Here is a 14,922-nt window from a genome sequence, read left to right as displayed (position 1 = left end):
AACTGCACAATGAAAATCACATGCCTTGACAGTGTTTGCGTAACTATTATGTCTGCTGTTGGTACAGGTATTCTAGATGTAACTTCTGGAAAGATGTTGAACTGATATTACACTTCCAAATTTTGCATACCGCAACACATATTTCGCTACTTTTCTTGCAGTGAACGGCGTTTTATTTATTCAGTCGCTATGTGAGCATCTTTTCTTTTTCTTTTTCTTCTTCTTCTTCTTCTTCTTCTTCTTCGTAAAAAGAATAGAAATCTTCCTTGTTTAACACCATACTGGAACTAAAATAAAATTTTAATCATAATTTTTATAGCGATTTTATTTTGTCTTCTCGAACGGATCACACTGTATATTTTCATCGTCTAAGGATGGAATGACACTATTACTTTGCATTCATTACAGTGAAATAGAATTACAGATTGAGTGAAACCTATGTTTCCGGCATTTTTACCGAGCCGCAACAGTGATCAGACCTAAGCTTCCGGCATTCTTACCGAGCCACAACGTTGCTTTCAGACGAGCAACGAATTTGGGTTTCTCTGGTTAAGACTGATTTACAATAAACCGGAAACGAGAACCAGAACGAGAACGATAACGTAAACATTGTTAAAATGTAACCTATATATTTAAATGTGAGCATTCACAATTAACGAGAAGCTTGCCTGAGCCCGGGAACGGGAACGTGAGGTTGTCCAAGTTTCAACTTTGCCGTTCTTGTTTCCGATCACAGCCTACTAGATTCATTTTGTTGCCATGATAAAGCTATTTGATCGTCGTATATTTTGTAGTAAGGAGGCCATGACAAAATTTCTTCTTCATACATCGTTTCTAACTAACTCGGAAATTCAGTAAAATCACTTTCAGTATATGATACGTGTACATATGACCAGATTACCACGTGAAACTTTAATTTTTAAATATTCTGTATCATAAATTCTGAAGTTCGTTAATCTCTGTTTATGTCGGCTGGTTTGTTCTCATGAGAGAACACCTTTGGTAAATTATACACACATAACATCAGAATGCGTAATATCGACTTTACATATCGTTATTGACATACATATCGATATACATAGTCGTTTCCGTTCTCAGTTTATTGTGAATAAAAAATCTTCACTTTCACGTCCTCCGTTTTCAGTTCTGGTTCTGGTTCTCGTTTCCTGTTTATTGTGAACCAGCCTTTAGTTGTTCCCTCTAACTCCGGAGCAGCATGTAACGCGTGGGTTTTCCCTATTAATTCACTGGTCAACAAAATTAAACATATTTTTTGTTAAAAGATAAAGAATGGGTGATTCTTGTAGCATTTTTCGTGCTGGTTTCAAATATGTTCTCAAAATTCTATCATGCAGGGTTTTTGAATAATTATATGAAATTTAATTCAAATTTTTTAGTAGGGCCTATTGATACCTTGTAACATTTTCTCTAAAATCATATTTATTTATCTAAAATGTTTGTATTATAGATTTATTAATTTGTCCTACAGAATAATATCTGTAATATTGACAATCAATATTTGAGGAGAAAAATTCGCTCTGGCGCCGGGGATTGAACCCGGGCCCTTGGTTCTACGTACCAAGCGCTCTGACCACTGAGCTACGCCGAATTCAATCCACAGCGCCGGATGTTTGTAATATAGATTTAAGGGTATACTTGGCTTGGAAAACATCTCTTTTGAGTGTCCAGCAATAGTCTGCCAGAATATTTGGGCTCCATTTTTCCTGGTAGCGTCTTTCCATTTCAGAAAAATGCTGATGAAAACGCTCCCCACGTTCGTCGGTCACTATTCGAAGGTTTTGAGGAAAGAAAAAATAGATGAGAATCCAAGAAGTTATTTTGAGAGGCACATATTACACCCCATCACGTTATATTTCTGAATCAGCTCGCTGACAAGTTCTTTGTAATCTTCTGATCTGTGGTTCCTAGAAAGTTTCAGTCTGTTGAATGATTCCTAGGTTCCTGGCATATCATTGGATCTAGAAAAGTCATATGACGGAATCCTTTTAGCAAATCAATTATTAGAATTACATGGAATAGAACAGATTTCAGGGGCCCAAATCCTCAATCAAATTAACACTTGTAAGTTCAAATTCGCCCGTGTGCTTTCAGATTTAACTAACTACAAACATAACAAAATTGTTTATGTGGTTTACACAGTATTTCGAGGCATGTTTCACTTTATAAGATACTTTTATCATACTTAAAATAATGTCAAAGAAAACACAATTTATGAGACTTGTTTCATGATTCATGATTCGATACTCGGCCCCGGAACAATTTTTCTTCGAAATTATTGTTTCATGATTGTAAGTTCCAACTGAACTGACAATATTAATACTAACTCTCACAATCTTATGAGGAATAAAATTTATTTTCAAGAAATCTGACTTAACAGGCAACAATGATCTAACGTTATAGGTCAATTGGAGAGAGAGAGAGAGAGAGAGAAATATTTGAAATATTTTCTTTCCATTAGCATTGTAGGCGGAGAGAGAACCGTATCCTGGAGGGGGGGGGGCAAAGCAAAACCATACAATCCCCATATGACGGGATTATGGGGAACATCATTTACCTTCTCCCCTCGTGGTAATCTGAATACGATCATTTAATAAAGGTATTTTCGGGGGCATGTTTCTTACAGTGTTACATCCATATCCACTATGTTTCGGACCGAGTTGTATAGGGCTTCAACTGTAGATCTAGTACAAATTATAATAGGGCATAATTTAAAACAATCTCCCTATTTTTCTCTCTCGTACATATACATCAATAAAACTACGTAACAATGCTAACAGAAACTTTTTTATGTAAAGCTTTCCTGAAGATATATGAAATGTAAACTCTAATATGCCTATTTTATTTAATCTCGTCTTTAAGTTTACACATTGTACCGGGATCACTTTTCCTTTTTCTGCATTGTGCAATATGTTATTCATATTTCTTCTGAATTTAATATTTTCTAACGTTAATAAAAAAAAAGGGTTCAGACAAATTTGGGAGGCAGTGCCCCCCATGCACCCCCCCATAACTCCGCCTATGATTAGCATGTTAAGGACTGTATATAACAATAAAAATAAATCTTTCTAAAATTACAAAAAAAAAATGGTGGGCGATAGAAAAATTCTGACTTTATTTTTGGAATCAGCAGATTAAATTATATAAGAAACAGCAGAAATGTTACATTAAACAAAATCACTGTTGACCAGTGATTTGCACTAGTTAATTATCGGTCCTTTGCATAGTCTGTCTCCGTTAATGTGTTGTGAAACGTTGTATTACAAATTATTAAATAAATTGCGAGTAACAAATACCGCCCTCGGTAAGAAGGAACACTGCCATAGGTACACGAGGTGCAAGTGTACTGTACGTTAAGCTACGGCCGACCATATCTGCCTGCCTACGTGTCTATAAATAGAAAAGTGTTTTCATTTTCGCCAAAGAATCACATGGTAGAATATTCGTCCGCCAATTCGTCTTCCTGTGTCTGACACTGCTTGCATGTTATTAGACCTTGGGACAGGCAAGGCTGAGACAAACACAGCGGCAGTGGTTATTCCTGTCCTGCGCCAGTGACTGTCTGTCTTATGTAAGTCTCTTGTACACAATTTGTTTCCTGCACTTGACATGCTTCTGTTTAAGGCTCTATCCCCGCTTCGCGTTTAGACAGCGGCAAATTCGCTGCTTGTTAATCTCGCTGATTAATTGCCTCGAACGAGTTAGAACCCAATAATTTCAAGCTCGCTGCGCAATACGGTAGTACAGCTTGTCTCCGCTCTGTCGGTTAAATAGAGACTCGATGCCGTCATTCATTAGAGGAGAAGCTCGCGGGTTCTGACACCACCAACGGCGATACAAATTTTTACTTCTGGAGTGGAAGTAGTCATCGGTTCCGTGTTCAGAGGCGTCATTTCAGTTTTTGCTTGGAGAGAGAGAGATTTTTTTTTATAGGAGGACATTTAAGGAAATATCGTGTGGCGTTTTCTCTCCCTGGTTTCTCTGAGCTATATTCCATGCCATAAACTGGGGTAAAATTGACCGCTGTGGTGAATTTGACCGTAAAAAAAGATTTAAGCCATGATATCAGCCTAGATCATATATGTAACAGATAATTCATCGCTATGTTAAAATCGGCAGCATTTTGAAGAGGACAACCGCCAGGATCGCCACCCGTCCGCCGTAAATGAACACGAGATGGCGGTACAGTCGCTAATGCAATTCAAATGGGAATTATGACTTGACTCCTTATGTAACAACTAGATGGCAGCGTAGTAAACCTGACAAAAGTTGTTAACGTCAAAGCCTATAAGGCCGACCTATCTGTTACATATGAAGGGTACAGAGAAAGAACGAACAGTCACAATTTTCTTAAGGGTGATGTCATCATCTAATTCAGTATATTACTGCAAAATTTATTGTTGTTCCTAATGAAAATGTAGGAAAGGATGATTGTATCCGTAGTGATAATTCTCCTTTATCAGTTTTGATAAGAGAAACACATAAAATTTGCAGTAATATACTGACTTAGATGATGTCGTCACTCTCATGAGAATTGTGACTCCGTTCTTTCTCTGTACCCTTCATATATGATCTAGGATATCAGACGCACTGAACATATACTGGGTGTTCATTTCAAAGTGTGTCATGACGTCACTGTTGTTGGGTCACCGATTTGAAGCGAGTTTCAGCTTATATGTTAGAGAAGTTGCCTATTATTTAAGGCGTTCTTCAATCTGAACTTGAGAACGTGTACGGTATAACTTGAACGTCGTAGCAACAGATGGCGGTCTGTACGGTCTGTGTGCTACAATAACCTCTTTCGAACTGTGTTTTGCGCCGGCAAGTCGTACGCAGGGTATTTGTTATCATCGGTTGCGTACGGTAACATTCCACAACACAAATCAAATGCTCCGTGTCCATGTTGACCGTCAAAGTTAATGTCAACAAATACGTAAGTAATCGTCTTAACCCTCTCCCCATATCCCGACAGTACGTATTTTCAAACAGTTCACATTCCTGCCACTACCGGCGTTACCGTACGTATTGGTACGTACTCTTCAGAATGAACGCCGTACTTGCTAGGCAACTTTTCTGCCTCTTAGGTTATACACCTCTGCGGAAGTGTAGGAAGATTGAATTCTCTAGGCTCATCGGCTAGCCACATGACGGCATACAGCGAGACATGACACATTTTGAACTGAACACCCAGTATTTGTAAAGTAATTATTTTTTTGCATCATTTTAAGTCACAAATAGGATCGATATACTATATATATTTTTTATGGTCATATTTATCCCACTTCGCACTACATTTCCAGTTTCCACACATAGGCCTAGTTTTTAACTTGTTTTAATTATATGATACGAATTCACATCCACCAACTGTTAAGTAGGAGTATCTTCTGCGGACCTCAAAAAAAAAAAAAAAAAAAAAAAAAAAAGGACTAAGGAAGTGAAGTTATTTGTGTGGAGTGTGGCATTGTATGAGGCAGAAACATTGCCATTACGACGAAATGAAGAGAAACGACTATAAACATTTGAAGTGTGAATATGAAGAAGAATGTTGTTGTTTAGTCAACTGTCCGAAGACAGGTTTGAACCTCATAAATGACACCATTAAGACATCACTCATGAGGCAACTAGGTCAGGAGATAATGGGGTAGGGTGGCCAGTTCCTTTCCCCTTCCATTGCATACATCGCCGATTAGCTACATATTTCACTAATCAGACTTGAGGTGCATACAAACAAATTGTTCTTCCTCTGACATATCGTCAAGTGAGATGTACTGCCTGATAATAGGTTTATACATATCAGCCAGAACCTCATTCAGAAGAGAAGAAGAATGGAGCTTTTGAATTGAACAGACAGAATAAGACACAGGACTGTGCTAAAAAGTGTGGATGAAGAAGAATAATGTTGAAACTGATCAGGAAGAGATAAAAGGAATTGCATAAGAAGAAACTGTCTACTGAAGGATGCACTGAAAGGAATGATGAACGGAAGAAAAGTTCGGGTCAGAATAAGATGTCAGATGATAAACAACATTAAGTTTCATGGATCGTATATGGAGACAAAGAGGAAGGCGGAAAATAGGAAATGTTTGAGAATACTGGATTTACAGTGAAAGACCTGCCCTTGGACAGAACACATGAATGAATGAATGAATGAATGAATGAATGAATGAATGAATAACTGCCACTAATGTTGCAAAAGCTAACGCATTGGTTTCATTTGAGCAAAGTAATTAACTAGCTTGTCTTTTATTAAGTTTTTATAAAAATGTAATTAAAAGTACAGTTATCACGTTTTTTTAGTAGTGCTACTTAGTTATTAATATATGCAGCATTTTTTCGTTATAAATTTGTTTGTTTATTTTTCGTCTTTTGTTGTCATTAATTTCAAGTTTCCTTCCGTAGCTGTCAACTGTCTGCAATCGATGACACTTCTATCTTCTCTATCGTTGATGTTCATTTATTTCGGTGACAGTTCAGTTTTCTTTTGGCCGCTTGTACTCGTTGAGTTGCTTCTTCCTCATTTCCAATGCTTGATTCGACATGTCACGGTAACAATATCTATCTATCTTTAAACTAACGAGACGCTTCAATTGTATTTTTATTTTCGCTTTGCGTTTGTTTTTCCGCATTGATGCCTTCTATGACGGTTCAGTACACTTTCTGTGTAGTTGTCGGATGTGAGTGGAGATTCCGACAGAAAAGTGTTTTCTTTTGGAGACTGCATAGTGTGAATCATAGACTGACATTTGTAATATTAACAGTCGTATCTCGTCATCACCTGCATAAATTTTCATAAAATGTTTGGACGTCGTCTTAAGGGTATACAAATTAAACATGCAAATTTTTAAGTTTCCAATGGTTACACTATTTAAAAATGAATATTAAAAATACTGTAATGACAATGAACATAATGATGTAAGGCTCATAGTTGTTGAAGAAATAACTAACCATGGAATGAGTACTGTGATTTCATTTGTGGCTATACGTCATATGGCAGTGTTATGAGGATGAAGGTGATGTTTTGTCAGCATAATTATCTCAGAGGATGAATAATGAGTGCATCACTTGTCCTGGAAGCAAAAGAGCCAGCATGGAATATCGTCACCAAACTTCAGCGAGACCTAGGAAAGTCCATCGTCAGCATTCAGCCGCCAAAGTGATGCTTAGGCTTACTGTGTTTCGGGGCAAGCAGGTTATATGAATAGGCGAGTCCGTGAACAACGAATCATAATTATTGCAATTTATTACAGAATTTGGCGTAAATGTTCAGGATTGACCAAACGTGGTATTTTATTGCAACATGATAATGCCAGGCATCATACTGCTGCTGCCGTCACACTTCAGAAAATTACGGATTTGTGTATGAGGTACTTTCACACACGCCTTACTCGCCAGACCTAGCACCCAATGATTATCATCTCTGGACCGCTAAAGCCTTGGTTTTTCTGAATCGACGCATGCGAGTTGTGAAGTGCGAGGCTGCACAAATCCAGACTACACGAAAGATATTGAGTGGTTTCTGTAACTACGAGGTGCCAGGTCTGCGTACCTCGCAGCTATAGAAACCACTCACTGTCTCTTGTATAGTCCTGATTTGTGCGAGGCGGGCCTCGCAACTCGCATGCATCGGTTCAGAAAAACCAAGGCTTTAGAGAAATACTTTCTGGGCACAATTTCCAATCCGATGAGAAGGATCAGCACTGGCCGCGAAGTCGATCCCAAGGCTTCTTCTCAAGAGGCATAGATGCTTCGGTTTTACGGTGGTGAAAGCGCACGGACTAACAAGGGAATTGTGTTGAAGACTAATACTGTATACTGATTTACAAGCCAATGTAAAGTCTTAGTTGAAGTTAGCGGTTATTTATTGAACATGCTATGCATGTTGTCTGTACGTCATCACCATCCACAGGGATTAGGCCTTTCGACCTATTCCGTCCTCTCAAAGAAATTGATCTCTCCATCTCTTCGTAGGCCTTCCTCTGTCTCTCTTGCCTTTGGGTTTGTACTCTAGAATCTTTTTAGGGATACGGTATTCTGGCATTCTTTGTAATGTTGATAATATGTTCTTGGTATTCTTTTATTTTGTTGTTTAAGTTGAATATGTTCAGTTCGTCTCTTATCGTTCCATTATATTGTCTGTCTGTTCTTCTGTATCCAGCTACCGATCTCAAAAATCTCATTTCTGATACTTCTATGTTGTGTTTTTGGTTTTCTGTTACGGTCCAGCATTCTGAGCCATACAAGAGAGATGGGACTGCCAAGACTTTATAAAACTTCAAAATGGTTTCTTTCCTTGTTTTGTTTAATAGGGTTATTTTATTCGTTCCACATATTTGATTAAAATTTTGTAATTTTCTTTGTTGATCTAATTCTCTTGTGTTTCCAATTTCACAGCCCAGGTATTTAAAATCTCTTACTTGCTCTACTATATTGTCTTTAATTAAAATTTTACATCGTACCTGTGTTTTCCCTTAGAAAGCTAAAATTTTTGTTTATGTCGGAGATATTGTTAAATTATAGCTTGAGGCTGTGATTTGTAATTCATATATTAGTTTCTGAAGACCATCCTCTGAAGCAGCTATTACTAATTGATAATCTGCAAATAAGAGAGTTGTTAAATATGTTTTGTACAATTTCTTTGTTGATTCTATCCAGTCTTGTGTGACTTGGTCAATATATAAATTAAACAGTACGGGCGACAGCGGGCACCCTTGTCTTACTCCTAGGTTTGTTAAAACGTTTTCTTTACTTCTTCTTGTACCACTTGTTATTTTTGTCTATACATATATTTAAAATTCCTCCAGTTAGCGTTATTGCATTGAAAAGAACCAACGTGTTTAGTAATTACAATACAAAGCATATGAATGGAGAGATATGTGGGCAAAGAAAGCTGGGAGGAGACTGATCTGAAGCTGGTTCCCTCCCACGGCTCCGGTGGGAGAACCGCCTTGTGCCTCCAATTCCGCCATTTGTGGAACACATTATATTCTAGTAATAATGTATGGCCATTTTAAAGCATTATTATCTATAGTATGTGGTTCCATATTAAACAGACCAAGCCATGAGTATGCAACAAATAACAGTTCCGAAATTCGAAATAATAGAAGTAGCATCCATAGATGCATCGTCCGTGATTAGGCCTACCTATTTACTTATTTGTTTGTGTACTTTATTTTCATATTTTTACTTAGCTATTTGCCTATTTATTTAGAGCATACGTAATTACTTATTTTATTTATTTATTTATGTATTTATTTATTTAATTTTGTTTAGTAAGTTACTCTACGAGTTGCTATCTATTTACTAATTTACTTCCATCATCTGGTCGTTCAAGTGATATCGTTTCCACCTTCAAATACAGCGAAACTTGAGAATCAATCAGTTCTCGACAGACAAGCAGGAACTATATCCGTGTCCCTTGCCCTGTATTAGCTTAAGAGGTGGCCTTGCGTCTTACATGCCAAGTCACTGGAGAGTTTTTTTTTTTTATTTGTTTGATTCAACATTCTCACAATAATTAGAATGTAATGTAAATGGTTTACTTCGTTGCTGATGTGATTTGCTTGGTTCTTAATTTTATTGATTACCTCGTTTGCTTAATTGGCTTATTATCTTGCTTGCTTGATTGATTGCTTTGTTTGTTTGCTTGCTTGATTGATTGCTTTGTTTGCTTGCTTGATTGCTTTGTTAGCTTGCTTGATTGCTTTGTTAGTTTGTTTGCTTGCTTAATTGGTTTATTTGCCTGGTTATTCGTTTGTTTAATTTGCTTATTTGTCAGCTTGTTTGATTGGCTTGTTTGCCCGTTTGTTTCCTCAATTGGATCGTTTGCTTGCATGTTTGCTTGATTAGCTCGTTTGCTTGCTTGCTTGCTGAACTTGTTTGCCAGTTTGTATGCTTGTTTGCTTACCTCCCTGCCTGCTTGGTTAATTGGCTTGTTTGCCTACCTGCTTGTATGTTTGATTAATTGGCTAGTTTGTCTACCAGCCTGCCTGCTTGGTTAATTGGCTTGATTGTCTACTTGCCTGCCTGCTTGGTTAATTGGCTTGTTTGCCTACCTGCTTGTATGTTTGATTAATTGGCTAGTTTGTCTACCAGCCTGCCTGCTTGGTTAATTGGCTTGTTTGCTTACCTGCCTGCGTGCTTGGTTAATTGGCTAGTTTGTCTACCAGCCTGCCTGCTTGGTTAATTGGCTTCTTTGTCAGCCTGTTGGCACTGGCGTAGCTTAGACGGTAGCAAGCTGGACTGTGAATCCGAGACTGCGCTTGGACGAATCACACTTGGGTTGATTAGGCCTACCTGATATTTTCTTCGCGAGGATTGTCCCAGGTGTAAGTTGAGTGTCGGTTAATCCCATGGCGAATCTTCAGATTCGTTATTTATTCTAAATTAAATGCTGTAATTATGCATTCATCTCCTGTTCTGCAGGCATGAGATCTGACGCATTAAGAAGACGAATACCTATTTTATTTGTGTATATTTTCGAATAAGCCGAAAATGTGGCTACTTTTAATGAGTGCCATTCGGATTTACATTATAAGAGAAGTCGGGATAGGTTTAGGCTAAGCAAATTGTTACACATCCTGTACAACCAGAGAAATAACCCATGCAGAAAGGGCTTCAGTCCATTACATCTAGTTTTGAGAAAACTAAAATAAAAATCTTCTGTAGACTATATTATGAATTCAAAGCTTATGAAAAAAAATCACGGTTGTTTATTGATTTAGCAAGAATGATCTTACAGAATTTCAATGACTTTGAAGTTTCTTAAATGACCAAAAAACAAAAATTGTTTTATGTGCTGGCCTGAAGCCCTTTCTGCATGGAATGATTCAATTACATTATGCTTCCAGTCTAAGTAACTGTCTGCAATAAGGGCAAGAGTATTTCTTACACGAAATTGACAAGTGTGGTATGCAGAGTTTTTGAAGCCAGGTGGTGGCGCTGTTGTGCCTACAGGAAACTGCAGGGGTCAGGGACACAGATTACTGGTTTCACCCAACACGACAAAGGGATCTCGATCTCGTACCGACTTTGAAGACAGCTTCCGGGAAATGAAATATTACGAGTTGTTGTTTTTTTTTTTTTTTTTTTTCCTGAAAAGTAAAGCAACACATTTTCGTTTCGCACGAATGTTTCATAATAGAAATTTGAAATTATACATCAAGAAAGAAAAATACATAATTTCCAAATATATATCATGTGTTTGTACATCGTCGCAACAACTGCACAATTATTAGTCCCAATACTGGATATGTGGATAAGTCCGTACCAAAACTGCATTCACTAGTATTGCACCGCCTTGCTTTAGCTTGGCTTTTCGAGAACCGGACCACTATTTGCCTTGTATATGCGATGACTGTCCAAGTCCGGCAGGTGGCCTGGGTGGAATTTGTGAATCCGATGCTGATAAGCGGACCATCATGTCTCAGTCCTGATAGAGCCAGGTCCCATTCCAGGCCTAGTTTTCCACTGATATTGTCCACAAACTTGATTTGTGAAAGGCAGGCTGTGATTTATTTTTAAGCATTTGTTTTGTTGGTGGTATAATTATTACGAGTATTTCTTATTTCGATAGGAAGTATAAAGTAAATTGAAAAATAAACTCCAACTCTTTGCGGAATAAACTTTTCATAACGAATAATTATATACGGTAGCGCACATTCTGCAAAGGGCTTAGTGTTGTTGATATAATTAGCCTACATTGGAAATATAGGCCTAACCGAGAGTTGTGGTTACTATCCATACCGATAACTAGATAATAAACACACATCCAATTATTTGATTTTCAACAATGCATTCTTGTTCATACAAGCAGTTAAATTTAAGCAGTTTCATTGTATAATAATGTGATACAAGACCAGATGTAACTATGCAGCTGCACACTTTCCTTTTACTCAACCGCGACCGCGACAATGCGATAACAAAGCCATATCCGACTTCCACGAGGTGTTCAAGAACAAACTTCAGAAACGATTTACCAACAAATGCTTTAAAAACAAAATTCACTGTAAAAAAATAAGGAAGCGAAAGAGAGAGAGAGAGAGAGAGAGAGAGAGAGAGAGAAAGAGAATGCCCCCCCCCCGGAAATTGCCAAGGTTGCCTAGGCCTAAATCCGGCACTGGACTTTCATTACGGAAGAGACTTTTCTTCTCTGCTTTTGTTTAACTTGCATTGAGAGAGCTATGAATAATACACAGTATTTCGTATATTTTCAAGCTTGTCCCAGCAACTGTTGTCTGACAATATTTCACAAAACTATGTCAACTTTGTCATACAGTTTTGGCAATTCCTATTCTCTCGCTAGTCCGTCACTTTGGTGGAGACTAACGTTTTTTTATATCTTTGTTTCAGAATCCGGCCTCAGATCGCAAGAGAACTCATAGACATGTGTCGGGTGTGTACGAATGTGACACCTGGCGAACCCCAGGTTACCCTGGGCTCAGACAAGGCCTTCACATACGACTACGTATTCGATATGGACACTCAACAGGAGGACGTCTACAAGACATGCGTGGAGGCGCTAGTGAACGGCTCCCTCGAGGGGTACAACGCAACCGTTTTAGCCTATGGACAGGTAATTGAAAATTAACGTTAAGATTTGTTCCGTCCGTAAATCTGCCACCCCTTAATGGGTTTGAACCGATGATACTTGGTTCCTAAGGCAAACACGGTGATTGCTAGACCCCCAACAGCGTAATATACATATACAGAGTGGAAGGTAATCTTATACAATCCTTCACATACATAACAGATCATGTCATTTGGGAACGTTTTGTCAAATAATATTTTTTCATATGATCAATAGTTTTTGTAATATTTTGAGAAAACGAATGTTGCATCGTTGTAGACAGTTACTTCGCGAGATTATTGCATCCCAGCATACTGAAAGCCGCTCCAATCATCTACTTGGAAAGGGTTTTGAGAGGATTTACACACATACCGTTTTGTAAACAAAAACATCTGTTGAGAATGCAGTCAAATCAAAATTTATGTAGTCGTAACATGTTAATTACATGAACTATGTTATTTTTTATCTATGATGAAACGTTCGTTATTGTATCGTTTCAGCACTAAATTTAGTACGAACAAACTCGTAGTTTCCATTACATTTAAGGCAATTTCATCAATAATACAGTAGAATGAAAAATTATGCATAAAACAAAATTAATCCTTTAAACACAATATTATTTTACATTGAGAATCACACAGTTGATGTCACTCCAACTCAATTACAGTATATTGTTTGGAAGAAATAAACAACTTTGAAACTAAATGGAAATGATACACATTAATGTGAGATACACTGTTAAATTTTGTATATCGTTCTCTACAGTGTCTTTTAAAGGTATTGTTCAAAGTGTCTACCACTTGTGTGTCTACAACTTTCACACTCCTGCTCTAGTTATCTGTCACTGTATAAGCGAGCAGCTGCAGCGGCATTGTGACCAGTTTCGTCATAAATTAATAACATGTCCAGATACTCACGATTAGAAAACTGTGGCATCTCGTATCAACTGCTTCGAAATGCACGTAGCCTACAACTAATGAATGTAAGCGTATCGTTCCCTCCGTACATCTAGCTCGGCCACATGGTTTGCGTACGTAAGAAACAGTGTTGCCAGCGAGTCACAGCCCTGTTCCCATGCAATGTGTAGCCTACACGACTATTCACGCGATTTATTCGAAATCTGTGTTATTTTCCATGCAAATGCTACTGTAACATGGCTATACATAACTTACTGTATCATCCTACATGAGATAAAAACCCAATTTTGAACAGTTTCTTGAAAAACTTAATCATAATTTCAAGTTACAAAAGACCATTTTTTTTTTTTCGAAAACTGCCCTTCTGGGAACAAAATATTATTAGACTTTCTTGTTTGTCACAATTCGAGATATCAAATCCCAGAAGGATTGTAAAAGGTTACCTTCCACCCTGGATAATTAATAAAGACCGCTTTCTTAGTCCCACAACATTGGAATAAGCGTAAGTGTATATGGAATATACATTATGGCACGTGTCCTTCAATAGACATCCTGCTCACAAACACAAGTAACGCGCACTTCAGGATCACCCTAAACAGGTTCCTTACTCCTAAACAAGTACAGTATACTTCAGTTTAGCAATGTTTATGATATTATACACTACTAGTTGAAAAAAGGTGCCTAAAACAAGTGTACGAAAGTACAAAAGTGGGTAGAGGAATTCGGAAGAAAGTATGTCTGTGTAAGTGGCGACATAATTGGGTGTAATTTATGTAAGACTGACATAATTGCCCTAAAAGGCAGTATTAACAGCACCATTGTAATTTAAACCATTTTAAATTGATAGAAGTGTTGACGATCTACCTTCAACTAATAATTCAGTGCCAGCGGATGAATTTAGCAGAGATCTGTATGAAATTATGGTGCATGCCAAAATTCCTTTCAACAAAGTTGAGAACAATTTTGTTGGAAAGTACACTTGTACACAAAGGCAGTACCTGTGTTATAGTAGTTAAATTTTACAGCAAAGATTATTGTAATGTAGACTTAAACATTTCATTCAGGGCAGTACCCGTGTTACAGTTGTATCGGTGTTTTAAGATGACATTTTACAACAAAGATTGTCCTAATATAAGCTTAAGGGTACCCATGAGTGAAACGAAATTATAAACTGTAATAGCTAGGTAAACATTAATTCCTGGTCCTTGCTTCTACGTACCAAGTGCTGTAACCACTGAGCTATGCAGAAGTTCAATCCACAGCACCGGATCGAATTCCTCTCCTCCAGTATTTTTCCCTTTGTGACCTGACTCCAAGCTCGACATATGTTGACATATATTAAGTCAACTGTCATTATACAAGAACGCACTCAATTTAGTGACTTGGTGGCCGCGATTCCACATTAATGTGCACTGTTGGGCG

At 37.7% G+C, this 14,922-nt stretch overlaps 1 protein-coding gene and 1 non-coding gene across 5 annotated transcripts in view; one reads left to right on the top strand and one right to left on the bottom strand.

Annotated features, from left to right (window-relative positions):
• Positions 1–14,922, top strand: part of Klp31E (kinesin-like protein 31E) — a 517,900-nt gene that overhangs the window by 315,741 nt on the left and 187,237 nt on the right. For all 4 annotated transcript variants that reach the window (XM_069817888.1, XM_069817889.1, XM_069817887.1 and 1 more), the window contains exon 2: positions 12,367–12,589. In XM_069817888.1, coding sequence (XP_069673989.1) covers positions 12,367–12,589 — 223 coding nt within the window. The remainder of the gene's footprint in view (positions 1–12,366; positions 12,590–14,922) is intronic.
• TRNAT-CGU (transfer RNA threonine (anticodon CGU)) lies at positions 1,537–1,608 on the bottom strand. Its single transcript has one exon. It is a non-coding gene; the product is annotated as a tRNA-Thr (tRNA).

This window comes from Periplaneta americana, chromosome 2 (assembly GCF_040183065.1).
Source record: "Periplaneta americana isolate PAMFEO1 chromosome 2, P.americana_PAMFEO1_priV1, whole genome shotgun sequence".
Classification (NCBI taxonomy): domain Eukaryota; kingdom Metazoa; phylum Arthropoda; class Insecta; order Blattodea; family Blattidae; genus Periplaneta; species Periplaneta americana.
Note: the sequence above shows the minus strand (reverse complement) of the source record. Positions and strands in the feature narration are given on the sequence as shown.